The sequence below is a fragment of the Muntiacus reevesi genome, chromosome 9 (genome assembly GCF_963930625.1).
Source record: "Muntiacus reevesi chromosome 9, mMunRee1.1, whole genome shotgun sequence".
Taxonomy (NCBI): Eukaryota; Metazoa; Chordata; class Mammalia; order Artiodactyla; family Cervidae; genus Muntiacus; species Muntiacus reevesi.
This window is the reverse complement of record NC_089257.1, coordinates 48,509,251-48,531,329: the sequence shown is the minus strand read 5'-3', so window position 1 is coordinate 48,531,329 and position 22,079 is coordinate 48,509,251. Positions and strand designations below refer to the sequence as shown.

Genomic DNA, 22,079 nt, shown 5'->3' with positions numbered 1-22,079 from the left:
TAGAATTACTTGAAGGATAGAAGTAGAAATTTCCTTTCCAAACAAAAGGATCTTAACCAATTTAGGCTATTCAGTAGACAGTACGGAGACATTGAAGGTTTGGGGTCAGTGGAATATAATCAGATCTGTATTTTTGAGAAATCATTCAGACGTACTGAGAAGAATGATTAGAGGAGACAAGACTGGATACAGAAAGACTTGCTAGGAGGCTACTGTAGTTGTTCAGGCAACAGGTTCAAGATTACTGGTCCCTTGAACCAGTGCTGGTCTGGATATGTGTGCTCAGTCGCCTCAGGCATGTCGGACTCTTTTCGGCCCTTTGGACTGTAGACCACCAGGCTCCTCTGTCCATGAGATTCTCCAGGTAAGAATACTGGAGTTGGTTGCCATGCCCTCCTCCACGGGATCTTCCCCACCCAGGGATCAAACCCTCATCGTCCCTTATGTCTTCTGCAGTGGCAGACAGGTCCTTTACTGCCAGTGCCACCTGGGAGATCTATCTATCTATCTATATCTGATCTGGATGCCTAAGAATTATTTTGGAAACTTGCTAAAAATATAGATTCCCACACCCAGGAGATTTGGGTTTGGTAGATAGGGGATTTCTAATAAACCCTCCAGATTTGTAAATCATTGGTCCAGCGAGGCAGAACGAGGCCTGATCTTTTTAAAAGGCTATGGATGCCAGAGAAAGTAAAATATAGGTACTGCTTCCTCCTCCTGCTACCTTTCTCTGTTCATGGCAGCCCGTCCCGTGTTTTCCGTCACACACACCACCACTCTGCTCAGCATCCCACTTTGGTCTTGTTTTATTGGTTCTCTTCAAAACAACTCGTCTGTTTCTTTCTTTCCATATCTGTCGTCATTTAGGCTCCCATTAAACCTCTTCCCTACTCCCCCACTCCCCTCTCCCATCTCCAGTCCATCAGTATTAGTTACTTAGTCATGTCTGACTCTTTGCAACCCCATGGACTCTTGCCTACCAGGTTCCTCTGTCCAGGGGATTCTCCAGGCAAGAATACTGGAGTGGGTAGCCATTACTTTCTCCAGGGGATCTTCCCCACCCAGGAATTGAACCCGGGTCTCCCGCATTGCAGGCAGAGCCACCAGGGAAGCCCTAGTCCATCAAGGAAGTCATAAAGCCCAATCTGTCAGTCTTCAGGACCTTTTTGGGTGGCCTCTGCTTTTAGGATAAAGGCTTCTTGGCTCAGCAGGCAGGGCTCTTCAGGAGCATACTCTCCTGCTAGTCTTTCCAAGCTCATTTCTGTCACTTTCCCTCTGTGCTCTTGAAAATTTTCCTGTACTCTGGGCTTTTGCAATTATCCCGGACTTGTAGTCTTGACCCATCCTCATATCTTCCCTCTAACTTGACCCTGTTTTTCCTTGCTGTTTCTCTCCCAGCTTGTGTGACTGTATCTCCCTGGGGGGAGGGGGAGGGTTGGCTGCCAGGGACGCCTCTGAGGACCTTTCTGCGCTGCAAATGTGTGTCTTCTCCATCTGAAGTCCTAATCCTCCGCTGTGACGGACATTTGGTCACTATGGCAACTGACTGTGACGTCACAGGATAAGGACTTCAGGTGAAGTGGCAGGAGCAGGTGAGTGTGTAGGAGACAGATTTTAATGTCTGTCGAAGCCCCCTCACCCCCACCCTCCTTCTGTGCCGGGGGCATGGAGGGCTATCTCGGGCTCCTGCTGATTTTCAGAACGCCGCGGGGAGAGTGTGTGCCTGGCATCTGCGTGCTGCAGTAGTGTGGGGCTGACAGAGTGTGTCAACTTGAGCTCTGGCTGTGCCGGCACCGCTGCTGCGTGAGCCTGTTATTCCATTCTGGATTGCTATTTTGATACCCAGATTGCATCATTCTTCCTACGTATAAACAGGGGGTCCCCAGGGCCCTGCAGCTACTCACTTCTCCACCAACACTGTTGTGATGAGCTCTATTTAAATGAGCTGCCGGATCGGGGCAGGTTCCAGCCACACATGAGCACTGTCATTTTGGGGAACATGGAGGGCTGAAGGATTTTTGGATCGAGTCCTAAAAGGCTGGGAGTGATGGCCTCCTGAGCTATGCAGAGGGCGACAGAGCTAGTTCCTGAAAGTTGAAAATCTCGTTTTCTTCCTTCTGAGCTTCTGTTCCAAGGCACCCAGAGGATTAGGAAGGAGATGCAGCTAGGAAGAGAGTCGCCTCTCTGAGGTTTCCCTCTCGCTGTTCAGTTTGGGAAAAATACTGCAGAGCCTTCGAGATAAACAGGAACAGGAGGAGTCAACCAAGCCCTTTCTTGCAGAAGCGTCTCAGGTGAGCTGGAGAAACGCAGCCCTGGCTGAGGATGCATCAGGGAAAGGAGGAGAGGACTCAGGCTGCTCCCCTTTCCCCACCCAGTACCCAGCTCCCCGAGTCTTAGGCCCTGTAGCCCAGCTGGCTGCAGCGTGCAGGGTGGGTGTTCCTGGGCACTTGGTAAGCACCGTCCTCTGGGACCTGTGGTGGGCTCACCTGTCGCTCTTCTGACTTCTCCCCCAGGTGTTGCTCTAGTCACAGGGCAGCAGGCGCCACAGGTAAGCCTGCTGGCAGCCAGGGGCTGGAGCAGAATCACCTTAGGATCGAAATCTGTCTTTCTAGCAGGGAGGGGGCATTTGGGGAGTGGGTACAACATGTTTCTTAAAGGTGGTGCTGCTGCTCTGAGCTTTGGGCTAGAGGAAGGCTTTGGGGGGCTCATGTGGTGGGGGCCTTAGCTGATGCCCAGTACCCTGGGGCTGCCTTGGGTGGGAGGGCAGGAATGGTTAGTGAGGAGGGCCAGCCTGCCAGAGGATATAACTGGAGAGTTTTTTCCTCCTTGTATAACGTCTGGTAGAGGCATAGAGAGGGAGAATGTCTTACTTGTGGCTGCAGAGGTAATCAGGGACTGCTCAGTGGTTCAGGGTGCTGTCTATGGTTTACAGGGACCTGTGGTTTTTTTAGCTATACCCCTCCCTCTCTCTGGGCCTCTGTGTCACCATCTTTATGGTGAGGGAATTGATTAGGTGAACAGTGGGAAAAGCTAGGTCTGGAAGCTAGGTTTGTGCAGCTTTGGGTTTACAGGTGAGGGCTGGCAGTAGAGATCAGTCTCCTCCAGACGATGCCGCTACTCTGTCGGAGTCAGAGCGTGGGCCCCAGCTGCAAAGTTTCAGGGAGCCCTGGCCAAGAACTTTAGAATGAAGGGCTTTTTTAACCCTCAGAGGGTTGCTTAGCACTGAGCTCAGGCTTATGTGCACGTGTCCCTACCTGTTGGGCCAGCTGACCCAGTGCTAGTTTTCTGAGACCTCTTTGGGAATTCTCTCCCACCCCAGCCCCATGCCCAGGTTGCCTTGGCACCGCCCTTCATGTCTGAGGGTAGCCTACCCACTCTTGGTCCTCTTCCTTGCTGCCTCGCTAAGTTCTGGGCTTATCGCGCTCTCTAGGCAGCAGCAGTGGTTGTGGTGCCAGATCTCAGGCTGCACCCCAAGTCTGCTCGTGGGTCTTTCTGTGAAGCTGGGAGTTAGGGGAGGCAAATTGTGTCCTCCAATTCCCTACCACCACCCCCACCCCGCCACCCCGGGGACCTGGGATCAGACACCCTTCTGTCTGTTGGGCATCTGCCCTTTTCTCTTCTCTGCCAGAGGGGAAATACATAACAACTGCACTCAGAAACTTTCTTAACTTGTTGGGGCCTCTTTAAGATTGGGTGAGCCTGCCTTTCTCAGCTGCTGAGGTACAGGGGCTGATCTGTCAGGCTCAGCCACAGTGGGAAGGGATACTCACTCTATGGCACTGGTCCTCAAACTTGGTTGTACAATTGTAATCACCTGGGAAATTTTAAAAAATACTGCTGCCTGGCTCCCACCTCCTGAAACTGATCTAATTGACATGGGCTGTGGACTGGACATCAGGATGTTTAAAAGTGCCTCATATGATTCAAATACGTAACAGAGTTTGAGAACCACTCATCTACAGAATGAAACTGCGCCCAGATTTATTTTTCTAGGCAGAAAAACTCTGCTTCGCTTGCCTTTTCTCAAATATCATAATATTTCTTAAAACTATAAGCATCGCTGGGGCTGTATCCCAGGTCTTCCTGGATTTCAAATTAAAAGCTGGGTCCAGATCATCTTTAAAATTTGATCATTATTGTGGAATATTTTACTTATAATCACATTACTTAGTTAATTTAAAAAATTAAAATTACCTTGTTTGTTTACACTTGAGTTGACAGTGAAAAGTGAAAGTGTAGTCACTTTCTGTCCATGGAATTCTGTCCATGGAATTCTCTAGGCAGGAATACTGGATTGGATTGCCATTTCCTTCTCCAAACACTTGAATTAGGAGTATAGAGACATGGGCAGGGGTGAATTTTAGAGGTGGACTGACTTGGGTTCCAGTTGTAATTCTGCCGCTACTTTCTGTGATCTTCTGTAGGTGACAACTTCTTTTAGCCTCAGTCTATCCAACTCTGAAATGGGGATAATGCCTACCTCTGTGTGGTGGATTGACAGTTAAATAAACCTGTAAAGTGCCTAATATAAGAAGTGGCGGTAAAAGAATAATCTGCCTTACCCTCCCAGAGCCCAGAAGTGCCTACTCTTGTGACAGAGGAACTGAACAGCCTCTGTTTTCAGAGGACCTCTGGTACCTGTGAGTTCTTCACTCTGGAAGCAGAAGCACCACCTTTGGAGATGGTTGTGTGGCTTTTGGGCCCTGGTCCTCCATTTCCCAGAATGGATGTTCCTCTGTATGAAATAAAAGCTCAATGCTGTCACTTGAAAAATTCAAGTGACAGCAGTAGAAAGGAAAAAGCAATATATCTAAATAATATCTTATGTAATATGTGATTTAAATAACTAAATTAATATTAAATATTATAAACAGTATTAATAACTAAATGTTAAATGTTAAATATTGTAAATTGATATTTGGTCATTTTATATTTATGCACAGCTCTGAGTTCATGTATTCCAGTTGTCAAAAAAAAACCAACAACTTTGTTTTGGTATCCACATTGAAAAATGGGGAATCTTCTTTAAAAAAACAAAAAGCTCGACGTTGACACAGCTTGATGGGGGTTAGGGAGGTTACAGACCTCCTGAGGGAAGGTAAGAATTTCTGGGCAAAAGTTATGACACAAAGAAAGCCCATGTTCTCCGTGTCCACCCTGGGCCCCACAGCCATCCTGGGGCCTGGGACAGCTGCTGCTGCTGCCATTCTCCAGCTCTGCTGTCAGCTGCAGCAGCCCCTCTTCACATGGGAGGAGCTGTTCGGTCCAGGCCTCCCTCAGCCAAAAGCCTGTCCCTGACTTGTTGGCAAGGGTGGTCTTTCTCTTCCCATCTTGCCCAGGGGAATTTATGTCTGAAGCCTAGTTGCAGAAGAGGAGGGTTGAGAAATCCGTGTGTATGTGTGAGTCACACTCAGTCGTGTCTGAGTGTGACTGACTGTCACAAAGACTGTCAGTCTTTGTGACTCAATGGATTGTAGCCCACCAGGCTACTCTGTCTATGAGATTCTCCAGGCAAGAATACTGGAGTGGTTGCCATTCTCTTCTCCAGGGGATCTCCCAATCCAGGGATTGAACCCAGGTCTCCTGCATTGCAGGCAAGTTCTTTACTGTCTGATCTACCAGGGAAGCCTGGTAATTCATACTTCCCTGCTATTCCCATTTCTCTCATTTAAGGATATAGTAAGTGTGATTCAGAGAAAAGGGTTCACTCACTGATTTTAGGTTGCACAGTTAGTGACAGTCTTGAACCTGGAACCCACATCTCCCAATTCACAGCCTTTCCTAAGGCCCACACCTCTGCTCTGGATCAAACGTGATTCCTTTATTTTCCTGGGCTGGTTTTTTCCACCACCCAGAAAACTTCCAGATGGCTTTTTTCTACTTTCATTGGCTGCGAGTGCAAGGAATACACATGGAATACTCAAACTGGAAAGAAACATAATTGTTGAATATGCTAAAAATCATGCAATATTTTTTAGTATCAATTGTGGATTATTTTTGTATGTAGACATATGAACAGATAGTTAAAATGCAATGTGATATATTAGAAGGAAGTTCAGGGTACTGTGGGAACCCTGAAGAGGGAATAATTAACTCTTCCTAAGGGAAATCAACCCTGCTTCTCAAAGCTAGAACATTTGAACCAGTTTGGAAGGATGAATAGGAAGGAGTTTATCTGAAAAGGAGTGGGGTGTCTAGAAAGAGTATTTTAGGGAGAGGGAACAAACACTTTCACAAACATAAGAGTTATGCAAAGATTTGGTGCGTTTAGGGGATAGCAGAGGTATTTGGCATGGCAAGGACATAGGATGTGTGGCAGGTGAAGCTAGAGATGAGACTAGGAAGAGTTGAAGCCAGTGTGGAAACGGGCTTGAGCCACAAGCTAAGAATTTTGGCCTTTAGGACCATGGGAGGTACAGGATGTGTGATGAGGTCTTGTCTGATCTATTCAGTTATTTCTCTTTTTCTCATCATGATAATGAGACTGTGTTACTATGACTAATGTTTGAGCATCTGCTACCAGGGAGTTGGAAGCCTCATGGAAATTATTTTCGACAATTAGAACAGCATTTCTGACCTGGGGGAAATGAGGAGGGTCTTCCCTGGCCAGCCAAGTAGAAGGGAGGGACAGTTGCATGATGCCCCTGGATGATGCCCCCTGTGGAAAACATCCTTTTCCACGTCTGTTGACTGGCAGAAGAGTATCTAGGAGATTGCATATCCAGCTCTGTCATTAAAGCCCGTGACTCTGCGGAGGCTAGGGGAGGGGTGTTTTTCTTGGTTGGGAGGAGTGGTAGGTGAGGAGAAGAGCAGTAGTAAACTATTGTTTTGCATGATTTTGTAGATTTGATTTTTCCAGGATATATCAGCTACCTTTTGCTGCATCGAAAGCCACTCCAAATCTTAGCGGTTAAAACAATAACCAAGCTTTATTTATGATCCTGCAGGCTGAGAGTTTGGGCTGGGATACTCTGGGTGGTTCTGCTGGGCTGCGCTGGGCCTGGCTAGTCGCTGCTGTGCTTACCCATGTCTGTGTTCAGTTGGTGGGTCAGTTGGGGCTCCCTGGCTTGTTTTGGCTTCAGGTGGCTTACCTGAGACAACTAAGGCCTCTCTGCACCTGGTTTCTTATCTCCCAGCTATCTAACCTATTGTTCATGTGGCAGTATTTGAGTTCTGAGACGGAGAGCAGAATCATATAAAGCTACTTGAGGTCTAGGCTTAGAACCTATTCAGTGTCATTTTTGCTGCATTCTGATGGCCAAAGCAGGTCATGAGGGCAGCCTAGCTTCAAAAGAGAGAGAATGGACTACACTTTTTTTTGAAGACTCCACGGGCATGGGCACACGGAGGGGAAGAATTTGTGGTCACTTTTTCAGTCTCTCAGACTATGTGACTTTCATCACATGGGAGAGTTGATAATTAAGGTTATTGTCTTAGCATGAATGGGATATGAGAAATCTTTTGAATTCAAAGTCAGCATTCATGGAGGATGATGTGACCTCTCAAGTATTGTTTAGTTGAGTCCTCACAGCAACTCTTGTTTTCCCTTTCTGTTTTGCATATGAAGAAACTGGTGTACCGAGGAGTTAAGTGGGATTAAGTGACTTGCTCAGCCAAGGTCATTGGTGGTGAACCTGGTGTTTGGCCTTGTTTGTCTGCCTGCAGCTCTAGAGCAACTGCCATTGTGTCATTTTGGTGATAGGAAACAGAGAAGACCGTGGTGTTATTGCTCCATCACTGGCAGAGCCAGCCCCTTTCCAGGTTGTCCTCATTCCTGGGCACAGGCTCCTGGCCCTCGGGAGCCTGTCTCCTTGCTCTCAGTACTAAGGGCCAGGTACTTACGGAGTGGACCTGAAGTGCTGCAGTCTTCAGGGTGGCGGTGTCATACTGCTTATGTAGTTCAGGAACCCACCATGCTGACGAATGTGTTGGAGACCGCTGCATTTCTCTGGAGAGAGGGAGGTAGGACAAGATGTTCATGTTTACGGGTGAAAATACACATATTGGGTGTACCCAGCATGGACTGCGTGGAGAAGGCACAGCAAAAGCTCTTTGAGCCCCAGGGGCCGACTAGATAGTCTTGGTTGTTATAAGAGAAAAGTATCTCCTAGATGAGCAGGCAGGCAGTCCTTGCCTTTCTCTGGCTAGAACTTTCTAAAATCTCTAGTTTTGAAATCTCTAAAGAAATTCTCCTACATAGTAGTATAAATGGCTGGAGCTGTGCCCTGGTCTAAACTGACCCCTTTGAACTTATCCAGTAGTGGGAACTGGGCTCTCAGGGCTGTGAAATGCAGGCTGGGAGCAGCAGGAAGGCACCTGATTATCACAACTGGAGCAGGGTTGGGCCTCTATTTTGTAGGAAGGAAAGAGATGTAGGATCAGGCAAAGTTGAGGATGTGGGGAGGTCTGTAGGGCAGGCCCCTAATAGGTTGGTCAAGTCCAGAGTACCTTGATGGTAAGTGCAGGCTATGGCATCAAACATACTTCATGTTGGCACAGATAGTGTTGGTACATACCTGGGTGTTGTGTACTAGAAAGCCTTGTGTCTAAGTCTTATGTATAACCTGCCATGTTGCCCTGATTATGCTCTCTCTTCCCTCTTCTCCCAGAGCTCATCTCCTGTCCTGGGTGTGAGTGAGTATACATCACCAGGGATGTAACTGAACATTTTCTGCTGCAGTGCTTTTCCTCTGGGCAATCCAAGATGGTGAGGGTAAGTCAGCACAGGCAAAGAAGCAGCTAATCCTTTTCAGAAATCTGTGTGACCCTGTCCATAAATCAGTCTGTCCACCCATCGCTTCATCTTACTTGTTACCCTTCCACCAGTTTACCTAATCATCCATCCATCCATCCATCCATCCCTCCCTCCTTCTATCCAGAAGAGAATCAAAATGTTTCAGTTGGAGAAGCAAAATTAGTGTGTTTTTTCCTCTCTCATAGCTTTTACTGAAAATTATGACTACTAAGCTTTATTCCCTCCACTCTCCCAATACTCGAGCTGAAACTCATTCACCAGCCGGGGTTAGATGGGTTCATCAGTTTTGCTTGTATTTAACAACTAATACCTTTACCCTGAGTTTCTGAAATTTCACACCACTTACTGACTAGTATCCCTTCTTATTCTTTCTCCACTGGGGTATCCTTGCCACTACATTTTATTCATTTGCCATCTTACTTACTTGCTCCTGTATTACATTCTTACTGAACGTCTGACATATATGCCAGGGCCTGTTCTGAGTACTAGAGAGACAGAGACCCATGTCTCTACCCTCAAGGAATTAATAGTTTAGTTAGTAAAACCTACATTTCTTCTCTTTTCTTTTTCTTGCTGTAGGTTTGTCAGATCCCAGGGTGAGGACAAAGCTGTCAGAATCCATATCAGTTTGGTGGCCTCTATTATTCAGCACAGACAGGCTAATTTTTCAGAAATCTTTTCATCTTTCATATCAGCCCTGCATGATATTTTCTGACCAAATGAATGAACATTTATACCAGGAGAAGGCCAGAGATTTTTGGTCCTGGCAAGCCCCAGTAGTGGAGGCACAGCTCTGAGAGTTGGTCCGTCTTACTCTTTCCTGGCTATTTATGATTATCTTTTTGTGCACTCATATAGCTACAGTTTCTTCTTGTCCGTAGCATGTTGAAATTTTTGCATTTGCCTGTGCTTTGCATTTGCATCCCTTGTCTGCCTAGTTAACTTCTACTTGTCATTCAGTATCCAACTCAAATGTCACCTGTTTATGTCGCCTCTTTCCTAGCCTCTCCTAGATGGAACTCCTGGAAACCTCACTTTGCTTCCTTAGCACTTGGTGCATCCTTTCATCACAGCATAACCCACTGAGTGTTCGTCACACTGTCCAGGCTGTGTACCTTGAGAGCAGAACCTGGCCTTATTTATCTGCATATCCTCAGCTGCAACACAGGATTTGTGTGACTAGGCCTTAAGGCCACTGCTGTTAGTCACATGCTTTCCTTCACGCGCCCCCGTGTGTCCCTTCCAGGCAACTCTCCAGAATGGACTGCACTCCAAAATAGTGGAGGAACAGCTCTGTGGGTCCCCAGTCCCTAGCATATTTACCACTCATAAAAGCAGGTCCAAATGATGAAGACGCTGTCAATAATTCCAGAACTCTCTACTCCTAGAACTGCTCGGAGTGCAAGGAGAAGAGGGCAGCTCACATCCTCTGTACCTACTGCAACCGCTGGCTTTGTAGCTCCTGCACGGAGGAGCACCGACATGGCCCGGCCCCTGGGGGCCCACTCTTTTCCCGGACCCAGAAGGGATCTCCAGGTATCACTCCCTCTCCTCCAGTAGCTCACATACCCCCACTCCTACCCCTGGCCCTGTAAGTAGTACCAAACCACAAAATCTTTGGAGAAGAGCTCTCTGCCCTTGTTTCCCTGCTGGGGGTGAGAGTAGGGGTGAGCCTTTCCTAAAGAAAAGCTGCAGTGTACCTTCACTCCAGGCTCTCCCTGTTGCCAGGCCGGGGCGGGTGGCGTGTGGGGAGTAGGTGACTGTGAGTGAGACGGTGCAGGGAAGAAAAGTCTTGAATTACCGTGGCAGCTACTTGAGTTCCCTGTCTTTCACCTCTGTTTAGAGCAATCAGACCCCACTTCTGTTTAGTTACTTGATTAATTTAGCATCCAGGATCAGGGTTTGTCCGTTTACCCATCCAGCACCATCTGGTGATGATCTTCTTCAAAGTCTTTTCTCAAGGCCCTTGAACTGTGGGAAGGGTTTTGCCTTCATCAGACAGGAGCCAAAGTTTATGATCCATGTGATCTGATCTGGGTAGCTGGTTTCAGCCTCAGTCTGGACTGGGTAGCTAGTTTCAGCCCCACCTGGTCAATGAGGAGGTGTAGGTTAAGTTCTGGAGGACTCACTGTTCTGCAGGAGATCCATGTGCAGCAAGTAGCAGGCACCTTCCTCAGGCTCAGCAGATGGTGAGATGTCTGGGGCTTGATGGTGTGTTATTTCTGAACAGCTATGCGTATCTGGCCAGTGTAAGCCCACCTTTGTCCTTGTTTTCCTGGAACCTCACTGGCCCAGAGAGAGGGTCAGTTTTGCATCACCTTTCCTCTAGCTCTGGGTCTTCCCTGTGTCCATAGAAGGCTGAAGATGCTCAGTGGAGCTTAACTAAGGAGGTTTTCCTGAGCAAAACATGCCCACTTTCTCCATCTTCTCTGGCAGGAGTGAATGGAGGTTCTGGAGACTTCGCCTTGTACTGTCCTCTACACACACAGGAAGTTCTCAAGCTGTTTTGCGAGACCTGTGATGTGCTTACATGCCATGGCTGCCTCATGGTGGAACACAAAGAGCACAGGTGGGGCAGGGTGGCTGCCCGAGGGGACCTGGGAGGGCTCCGGGCTCTCTGACCTGTGAGAGTGCTGGGTTCCCCGTGCATGGAAATGCTCTCCCTGCTTAAGCCAACCTTCAGTCCCCAGGCCGGGCTGAAGGTTTTCTCTGTTCTGGTGTGTGGGGCTTCTCTGGAGAAGCCCTGAAGGGCTAAGAGTCTTTGACTCCCTAGATGTAACTCCAACCTCCCTGAGCATGACGGAGACAATGCATTGTGGGGATTCTTGCTTAGCTGGCATGCTCAGAGTAAGACTCGGTCTTCCTCATTTTTTTCTCTGCCTCCTCCTCTAGGTGCAGACATCTTGAAGAAGTTTTACAAAACCAGAGGATGCTTCTGGAAAGTGTGACTACACAGGTGGCACATAAGAAATCCAGTCTACAGACATCTGCAAAGCAAATTGAGGACAGGTAGCACCAGCTAGCCCCTGGTCACAGTGGAAATACTCTGTTCCCGCTTACCCCGGGTCCCAGTACCAGGATGGAGTGGACATGCAGACACCGGCCTATGTCCCAGAAGGCACATGTCCTGGTCTTAGGGGTCTCAGGGCCAGGGTGGGGGTTTCGGGTTGTCTCTTGGTGAATGGAGCCAAGCTAGGTGAGGATGATCACAGTGAACCTGGGCTAAAGTGCCTGCCTTCTGAACATGACCATGAACTGGCCAAAGATAGGTGCTTAAGAACAAGGGCACAGAGTAGATACTGGAGAAGAGAGGGCTGTTTATTATGTGAGTACAAGTCAGTGGCAATCTATCCTTTATCACTCCTTTCCTAATGTTTTCCTTATACATCTACACATGGTATGAAATCATCAATATTTTGTGTAGAAAGAGAAATAAGCAGGTACTGAGAGAGGATCACATGGCAGGCACTGGATTGGGCATCATGCGTGCATCATTTTGATCAGTTCTTACAATTCTTTGAGTCAGGGATTATCTCTGTTCTCCTGATGAGGAGGGTAAGGTTCAGAGAGTTTAGGTGACTTATCTGAGATCACACAGCTAGTCAGAGACTGAGTTGGATGTGGAACCTAGGTCTGTGTGGCTTCAAAATCTCTTTGTTGTTTTTTTTTAATGGTTTTACTGAGATATAATTTATATACCGTAAAATTGCCCTTTTAAAATGTAAAATTCAGTGGGTTTATTTTTTTAGCATATTCATAGAGTTGTACAACCATTATTATGATGTGAAAGTCACTCAGTCATGTCCACCTCTTTGTGACCCCGTGGACTATAGTCCTCCAGGCTTCTCTGTCCGTGGGATTCTCCAGGCAAGAATACTGGAGTGGGTTGCCATTCCCTTCTCCAGGGGATCTTCCCAATCCAAGGATCAAATCTGGGTCTCCTGCATTGCAGGTGGATATTTTACCAACTGAGCCCAGGGAAGCCCTACTGAATTGTACATTTTAAAAGGGCAATTTTATATTTTTTTATATAATTTTTATATATAGATATAAAAGATATGATTTTTATACCATAAAATTTCCTTTATAAAATGTACAGTTCAGTGGGTTTTTTAGCATATTCATAGAGTTGTACAACCATTATAACTGTCTACTTTTAAAATATCATTTTTATCACCCTAAAAAGAAACCCATGCACATTAGCAGTCACTCTGCATTCACCCCGCAGCATCCCCAGGCCTTGACAACCATTAGTCTACTTTCTGTCTCTACCTAGGCTCTTTTCACTGCATGATGCTGTTTAGTAGCATATTCTCCCTTTAAAAAAATAAGAAATTACATGAAGTCATACCTGTGTTCACTCTCTCTGTCCTGCCTCTAGTGCTGTGTGAAGTGGTGAGCTATTGACTTGACCTGGGGATGCACCTGTAGTTTGCTGAGAGAAAAATGAGTTGCACTTTGGGCCATTGGCCCATTTAGATCAAGTGGGCTGGGTTGTTCTAAAGGCAGGATGGATGGTGGAGGAAGGTTCTTATTTCTTTACATTCGGTGCCTGCTGGTCCCTGATTTCAGTAGGAAGCCTCCACATTGTAGGCTCTTAAATGTTTGCTGTCTGTAGGCTATTGTAGGCCTGGAGGGAAGGGCTCACCATGCTCCGTTTCCTCCTGTTGCTTGCAGGATTTTTGAGGTGAAGCACCAGCACAGGAAGGTGGAAAACCAGATCAAAATGGCCAAGATGGTTCTGATGAATGAACTGAACAAACAGGCCAATGGACTCATAGAGGAGTTGGAGGTATACGTAAACAGATGGTTAGGTTCTGTACTCTCCCTGGGGCAGAAACCAGGCACATATCAAATATGTCTCATGGCTCAGAGATGCCTGGGCTAGAATTCAGATGTGCAATTTCCATAGCTCTCTGCTACTCCCTGTATCTTAAAATGTCCTGTCTAATTTTGGGAAGTTGGCTCATTAAGGGCTTAGAAAATCAGATCAAACTCCCATTAATGCTGTGGCAGTAAGGAAACTGCCTTCCTGGACTTTGCAAGTTTACGGCCTTGAAAGAGTCATGAAATGAGCTATGCCCAAGAAATGTAGACATTCATTTTCTCAGTCATTTATCACTTATTCCTATTTGCACTGTAAAATCTACCTACCCTTTCTCTCTCCCTCCCTCTGTCCCTCAAGCAGCCATGTCCTCCTCTCAGGGGTGCAGATTCATCTGATTCCATTTGTGTTTACACTGATGTACCCAGGCCACTAGACTTCTCAAATATGTGGCCTGCAGTCCAAGAACAGGATCAGGGACTCTGTCTTCTCTCTCTGTACCCAGGGCATCACTAATGAGAGGAAGCGGAAGCTGGAGCAGCAGTTACAGAGCATCATGGTTCTCAATCGCCAGTTTGAGCATGTGCAGAATTTCATTAATTGGGCTGTCTGCAGCAAAACCAGCATCCCTTTCCTTTTCAGCAAAGAGCTGGTAAGAAGAACTCCAACTCCTCAATCACTGACTTTGGGTTAGTAAGTGAAAACCATCTTTTACCAAACCTCACAGTGCAAAGGACCCAGGTGCTGGAATAGACCTGCCTTCCTCCAGGCAACTCAGCTAGGAAATTCTGTAGTTCCGTCTCAGGTCATGGATCCAGACATTAATACTAGCAGTGTGCTGGACATTCCCTAGGAAGTTGGGTTTAAATGGGGCCTAAGAGGAAAGGAGGAGTGAAGGATGACCTTGAAGTGTTGGGCTTAAGAGGTTGGTGATGCCCAGGAAAAGGAGCAGGCCTTTTGAAAGAGTTGATGGGGTTTGTATTTGTATATGTCAAATCTAAGGGGCCTGTAGGGCGTCTAAAGGGAGCTGTCCCAAATCTGTTTTAATAGATGGGTCTGGAAGTCAGAAGAAAAGTCAGGGTTAGAGAGAGAGAGAGAGAGAAAGAAAGATGTGTGAGTTCCTGGGATTTGGGTGGTATTGGAAAAGTGTGTGAAGAAAGAAGAAAAGAACAGATCTGGAACCCAGGGAAATGCTCTCATTTTCAGCACAGACAGAGGAAGGAGATGAATGAAGGAGATGAGAAGCAACCATCAGAAGTCAGCAGAGAAATAGGAGATAATTCTGTGGTGCACAGAATTTAACATAGAGCTTCAAATCTTAAGTGATCACTGTTATCATTGCTACATAGGTGATAGAGGATGAGTAGGTGAAGAGAAACCTTGAGAACTCAGAATCAGGAGGCCCCTGGTATAACCTTTGAAAGACACTCCAGTAGCTTTTCTCTCCAGCAAAGTAGAAAGGTCAAAAGCTAGAATGAGTGATTGAAGATGGGAGGTGAGGAAGTAGAGGAATTAGTGAAAAGCAGAGAAATAAGGTAGCTTGAGAGGGAGACAAGGTTGGGATGCTTTTTTAAAATAAGGAAAACATTTGCACAAGTTTATTTGGGAGAAGTTGAAGATAGAAGAGATGTGTAGTAGAGGGAGCATACTGGGAAAGCAGAAGGAAGTGGGATCTAGAGTGAAATGGTTGACTTTAAACAAGAGGCACTCTTTTTCTCCAAGACTGAAGGATGGGAAGATGTCAGTGTAATGTAGTAAGTCTGGAGATAGGAGGGAAACAAGTTTGAGAGAATTTGCCTTCACCCTCTATGAAGTAGGCAGTGGTAACCAGAGGACTAGACATTAGGTAAATGACATTCAGGAGAGAAGTAACGATTTTAAATAGTCATTAAGGACCATGGAGGGACTTCTCTGTAGGCTCAGATGGTAAAGTGTCTACCTACAATGCAGGAGACCTGGGTTCAATTCCTGGGTCAGGAAGATCTCCTGGAGAAGGAAATGGCAACCCTCTCCAGTACTCTTGCCTGGAAAATTCCATGGACGTTGGAACCTGGTAGGCTACAGTCCATGGGGTCGCAAAGAATCAGACACGACTGAGCGACTTCACTTTCACTTTCAAGGACCACAGAAGAGGAAACTGACATGAAAGGAAGTGATAAGAAGGACTGAGGGTGGCCCTGAGGATGATGATCAGTGAAGCAACCCCATGTAACATAGTTTTGGGATGGCTGGGTTGACGCAAGGTCAGGCATTGACGGGAAGGGAATTAGGGCACTAGTGATGTTGTTACTTAAAGCAATGGGAAACTAGGATGACTAGCTGGGCCGAGGGAGCAGGGCTTGGAGAGTTCAATGAGGTTGAAGAGCATGCTCAGGAAGAGCAAGAACTATTGTGATCAGCGACTAGGTTGTTGGAGTTTAAGGTCTCATAGGTAGAATGGTTCTAGATGGTGAAAATGGTCTAGGTCTGGTGACTGAACTGAAAAGAGAAGTGAAGGCGGTTTACATTAAGGAGCTCAAGGAAGTAAGAGGCTAAAACGTTGATTAGGACATTGGTTAGTTAGATGTTAGCAGGGTAGTTGGATGCTTGCCAAAGTCCTAGATAAATAAGAGAGTTTTAGTAATAAGAGATAGATGAAAAAGATGAGGGAAGAAGAAGGCAGTTGACTAGGATGGAAGGGAGTTTTACAAGTAGGTGGAAGGACTGAGAGTGTCTGCCCCCATGGACTTTTCAGTTGAGATTATGGTAGAATGAAGGGATCACTCTTGAGAGGGTGCTGTCAAGTGATATCCCGAGGAAGAATTAAAATCATCCGAGGCCTGAAAGAGATAAGAATGTAGGCTTTCCAAAAGCCTCAATAAGAGGAAGGGGTTCAGTAGGGCTGGAGGAAGGGGGAGGAATGTGAAGATACTAAGGTGTAAGGAAATGAGGGAGCGCACTGGGGAGGACCATAGGCTAAATAGCCATGACTCTGGGCCCTTCAGCCTGTCCAATGAGTGAGGGAGAGGGGATTCTCACTCTGGCACAAGATGCCCAAAGAAATGACCTTTGGTCATTGCTGTTGTCAGATTGTGTTTCAGATGCAGCGATTGCTGGAGACAAATTGTAACACAGACCCTGGTTCCCCCTGGAGTATCAGATTCACTTGGGAGCCTAACTTCTGGACCAAGCAGCTGGCTTCCCTAGGTGAGCCCAGAGCCTACTCTATATGGGCCTTTGCACGATTGCTAAGAACGTATTTAGACCATCTGCTTAACTCACTGGGTAGATCAGCATATGCCCAAGAGAAATCGCACCCTGAGACTGCCAGTGGTCATGGAGTCATTCAGCAAACCTTTTCCTGGGGATGATGATGGTGAGGTTGGGGTGGGAGTGGGGAGAGCTGACAGCTTAAATAGCAATGGCAATATAGGACTTTTGTAATAGGACCAGTTGAAATCTGAGTTTCCTACTCTGCATGAATGTCCCTGTTCTGTTGGTTTCATTGCTAGAAGAGGAGACAAGACAGTGGTCCTACTCTCCAGAATGCTGTATGGCAATGCAGGCAGACCTATGTCTCTGAGTACAAGGGAGTACATGTGTGTGGGCACAGACAGAGATATTTCAGTGACACAGAGAGACAGATAGGCAATGTCACACACATCTTTTGGAGTTGAGATGTAAGCAGATAATTCATGACCTTGTACATTTTTCTTCCCTGCTACAATAAATTGCTGGCATTCAATATTTAGGCAGAATGTAGACAATTTGAAGTTGTGCCTGTGTTGACAACCTAATGGTAGGTTTGTTAAACTAATGGCCAATTGCTGCCTTTGTCTGGACTGATACTCTCACTGAAAGTGTTTTGAACTTGATAGAATAATAAATGATCTTTAGGTTTATTTTCTGCTTCCCTTTCCCTTTTGATACAATTGCACAGACCTTTGGTGAGCACCTGCTCTGAGTCAGGCTCCACATTGGCCACTAAGTGATCAAAGGTGAATAAAACTCACCAGCTGCCCACAGGGCACTTGGTTTTCCCCTACATAAACCTCAGAGGAGCTGAAGAAGCCATTAGAATAGCTTGTCTTCTCATGCAAGCATCAAGCTTATCTTCTCAGCAATAGCATCATCTTCTCATGCATGAGAGCCTAGGGTCCTCAGACATGAGCATTGATGCTTAGCTCTGACCTGGTGATGGAGCTTCCCTACTCTTCTCCACCCTGCTTGCCCAGCATCTAGTTCTCCGGAACTGTATTTGAGGACTTACCCATTTGTCCTGGGGATGAATCTCCTTTGCTACTTTTTAGCACACTCCCTCTTTTCCTCCCAGTTTTGATAGTTTTGGTCCCAGTCTTCCTTGGCTTATTCTGTTAAAAAAGGAGTAGGTACTCTGTGAGGGAGCCCATGGTTTCTCTAGTGGGATACAGAGTCAGGACTGAGCCTCTGGTAAAAGCTGAGCTGACTCCTCAAATGTCCCAGGCTCCCAGTGCATGCCTGTATAGTTTCTATTGCTGATGGCATTCTAGACTGAGTCTTGGGGGTTAGGGGTTGAATTTCTTAATCTCTGCCTCTGGTACAAGGTTGTTGAATAATATCCTTTTGGCCCTGGAAAAAGAAGGTAGCAGAAGTAGGGGGAACAACTGCAGATCACCTTTTGAAACACTCTCTATTCTGAATTTTTAGGCTGTATAACTACTGAGGGTGGACAGCTGTCCCGGGCAGATACTCCCGCTTATGGAGGCTTACAGGGACCATCATCTTTTTACCAAAGCCACCAGTCCCCAGTGGCCCATCAAGAGACTCTCAGCCATCCCTCACACAAGTTCCAGTCTCCAGCGCTATGTTCCTCATCCGTGTGCTGCGCCCACTGCTCCCCAGGCTCGCCCTCCCTCAAAGGCCAGGCCCCCCCACCCAGCATACACCCCGTGCACAGCTTTAGGCAGCCCTCTGAGATGGGGCCCCAACAGTTGGGCTCCCTGCAGTGCTCCACACTGCTGCCCAGGGAGAAGGAACTGCCCTGCAATCCTCACCCACCAAAGCTGCTTCAGCCCTGGCTGGAAACCCAGCCCCCTGCGGAGCCAGAGAGCACACCCCAGCGGCTGGGGCAGCAGCTGACTTCCCAGCCCGTGTGCATCGTCCCCCCACAAGATGTTCAGCAAGGAGCCCATGCCCCGCCCACCCTGCAGACACCCTCCATCCAGGTGCAGTTTGGCCACCACCAGAAGCTGAAGCTCAGCCACTTTCAGCCACCGCCACAGCAGCAACTGTCACTTCCGCCCCCTCCGCCCCCTCCGCCCCAACAGCAGGCACCCCCGCCTCTCCCTCCATCCCAGCATCTGGCTTCTAGTCAGCACGAGAGCCCCCCTGGGCCCGCCTGTTCCCAGAACGTGGACATAATGCACCACAAGTTTGAGCTGGAGGAAATGCAGAAGGACCTGGAGCTTCTCCTTCAGGCTCAACAGCCCAGCCTGCAGCTGAGTCAGACCAAATCGCCTCAGCATCTACAGCAAACCATTGTGGGGCAGATCAATTACATTGTGAGGCAGCCAGCGCCCGTCCAGTCCCAGAGCCAAGAGGACACTGTGCAGGTGAGGTCAGGGAGGCACCACCTCCCTAGGTTCCCTCTCCTTAGGAGAGCGTCGGGAACACAACCTCCCCATCACAGGGTGGCACAGGAACACAGTTTCTTCATCTTAAGGTGGCGTTGAGCTCAGCCCTCCCAATTCAAGACTGCCCTGGGCTCTGCCTTCTGTCTCAGGAAAGCTGCAGAGAGCACAGTACTTCACCCCAACACAGGTCTAGGCTCAGTCCTGTCCAGAGTGGCCTGGCTTCGTCCTGTCCTCCTGGGTGACACCGGGGACCGTGTCTGTTCATGGAGCTTCCGGAGCTGTGCTGGACTCCAGGCAGTGCAGGGCAGAAGGGAGGCTGTCTCTTACCTTTGTCACCTCACTTCCCTTGCTGCAACTTATGAATCCCAGCTGGGGGAAGGGCAGAGCTTAAGCAGATCATTTGCCTAGAGATTATACAACATTCGGGGCTTCCCAGGTGGCACTAGTGGTAAAGAGCCCTCCTGCCAATGCAGGAGGCACAAGAGACCCAGGTTCGATCCCTGGGTTGGGAAGATCCCCTGGAGGAGGGCATGACAAAGCACCCCAGTGTTCTTGCTTGGAGAATCACATGGACGGAGGAGCCTGGCAGGCTGTGGTTCATAGGGTCACAGACAGTCGAACACGACCGAAGTGACTTAGCATACATGTATGCTCATAAAACATCGAGTGGTAGTGCCAAGACTTGGGTCCAGGCCAGCTGACTCTGGATTGCCACAGAGGAGGCCTTGTTCTCTCCCTCGGAGGATGACTAAGGCTGCTCCTCTCTTTTCTCAGCTAAAAGCCAATTGGAGAGGTGCAGTTTGTACCTCTGAGATCTTTGCAGCACTCCACATCTTCATTCTTAATTCTTGCTTTTCTTGGTTCCCAACAGCTTCCTGTTTCAGACCCTTCCTTCTCCCCTTTCACTTTTTTCATAGTGAAATATATGTACATTTATACCTTCAAAGCAGCTCTATAGACTTTTACTTTATTACAAAATATAAGGCATAGACTTTTACTTTATTACAAAATATAAGGCTTTACATTTAGGCTTCTGCACTGACAACTTCAATTTTATTTTTATTTATTTATTTATTTGACTCTGCTGCATAGCATGTGGGATCTTAGTTCCCCCACCAGGGATGGAACCCGTGCCTCCTGCAATGGAAAGGCAGTTTCTAAACCACTGGACCACCAGGGAAGTCCCTAAGCACTGACTTCAGATCATGCTTCAAATGTCTGCCTCTGAGGCTCAGTTCCTTATATAGAATAACTTTTATGATGGCAGAGAAGGGTCTATGGTTTATAGAGGACCACAGCTCTATAAAAGTAAGTGAAAACTGTTGTGATTGCTTAGGTGACTATGACAAAGTTAGCTCATGATTCTTGGTTTGAGTTCTATTCTAAGATGTCATATTAGGAACAGCTTAGATAAGAGTATCTTCTTGGAAAGATTTCAGGCCCTCCGCAGTGTGTAGGTGGTGACAGCGGTAGTGGGCAGTGCAGGTGAGCCTCAGCCTTGACCATTGCTGCTACTCTTTGCGGGAAATGGAAGTCACTCAGTCGTATCCGACTCTTGCGACCCCATGGACTGTAGCCTGCCAGGCTCCTCTGTGCATGGAATTTTCCAGGCAAGAATACTGGAGTGGGTTGCCATTTCAAGACCCACCCAAGTTCTTATTTTCTCCTCCAGGCTGCAGATGAGCCCCCAGCGTCTGAAGGCCCTAAGCCGGGTCTCCCACTTGACAAGAATACTGCTGCTAACTTGCCCCAGGCATCTGGGGAGGAAAACCCTCACAGTGCCCCCCCATTGGACAGCGCCATCCAGCACTCCTCTCCGAATGTGGTGAGAAAGGTACAACTGGAGCCTGCTTTCCCTGATCATATGGGACCCACTGCCAGTCAAGACCCTGGGACCTGGCTGAGGATGTCTGGGCGGGGGGAGGAGTGTCCCTGTGCCATCCCTGGATGTTACACAGCCCTGGCTCATGCCTTCTCTCCTAGTGAGTGAGCAAGGGCCTCCTCCACCCCATTGACACTCCCCCACACACTTAAATTGGGAGCATCTGGGCTTCATTTCGAGAGGAAGGGGAAAGGGAAGGAAAGCCAGTTTGTTGAACACCTACTCTGTACCTAGAATGGTGCTTGGTGCTCCACAGAGTGACTTCCCTTAACCTTCCCAATAGTTCTGTGAGGTGGACAGCCCCATTTTATAGCTCAGGAAACTCAGATCCAGGGGCCTACAGGTCATAGATAAAAGGGGCTAAGGTTTATGTAAAATGAGGATCACAGTCTGAGGTTTTTCCTCTCTGCAATGAATGGCAATGGGGAAAGTGTTTCATGTGGTCCCACAATCCAGAGTTGGCTGGCTTTAGAATTCGAATTAATGGAATTCTGTGGGTGAGTGGCCTACAGGGATGACCTGCAGAGGTGGCTGAGTGTCTAAGGGCACTGGGATCTTTTGAAGATAAGCTAGTGCAGTTCCTCCTGTCTGTCCACCTGTCTGCTTGGTGGAAGGTTCATGGCAATAACCCAGAATCCTACAACTCCTGGTTGTCCTACTCTCACTCCTGTCTTTCATCTCCACCCTGGTCATCCTCCTAGCTAGAACCTCAGTGCTGTGCCGTGCCTTCCCACCAGCCCTCTATGTGTCCCTTGGCCCTGTTCCCCTTATCCTGTCCCTTTTCTGGTCTCATCCCCTCGACCCTCCTGTTACTTCCACTCAACCTGGACTGGAAGCTCTGTCAGCTATTCTGTACCCTTCTAGCCTGCAGTCTCAGCCCTGCAGCATCCCTTGGGCTCTACAGTGTCAGTTTCACTAGTTGTTCTTTAAACTTACCCCTCGTCATGTTTCTCCCAGCATCACCATTGCCATAGATCAGTCTACCTCAGTGATACCTGAGAAGAGAATTTTGAAAAGTAAGAA

The 22,079-nt window shown here is 47.6% G+C and overlaps 1 protein-coding gene across 1 annotated transcript in view; it reads left to right on the top strand.

Annotated features, from left to right (window-relative positions):
• Positions 1 to 1,467: 1,467 nt before the first annotated feature.
• The window catches only part of TRIM66 (tripartite motif containing 66), a 42,445-nt gene continuing 21,833 nt past the window's right edge, over positions 1,468 to 22,079 (top strand). The window contains exons 1-10 of the mRNA XM_065944783.1: positions 1,468 to 1,595; positions 8,613 to 8,716; positions 10,147 to 10,294; positions 11,195 to 11,327; positions 11,651 to 11,767; positions 13,436 to 13,550; positions 14,089 to 14,235; positions 16,652 to 16,769; positions 18,249 to 19,153; positions 20,847 to 21,008. Of these exons, the coding sequence (XP_065800855.1) occupies positions 8,708 to 8,716; positions 10,147 to 10,294; positions 11,195 to 11,327; positions 11,651 to 11,767; positions 13,436 to 13,550; positions 14,089 to 14,235; positions 16,652 to 16,769; positions 18,249 to 19,153; positions 20,847 to 21,008 (1,854 nt within the window). The 5' untranslated portion in view covers positions 1,468 to 1,595; positions 8,613 to 8,707. The remainder of the gene's footprint in view (positions 1,596 to 8,612; positions 8,717 to 10,146; positions 10,295 to 11,194; positions 11,328 to 11,650; positions 11,768 to 13,435; positions 13,551 to 14,088; positions 14,236 to 16,651; positions 16,770 to 18,248; positions 19,154 to 20,846; positions 21,009 to 22,079) is intronic.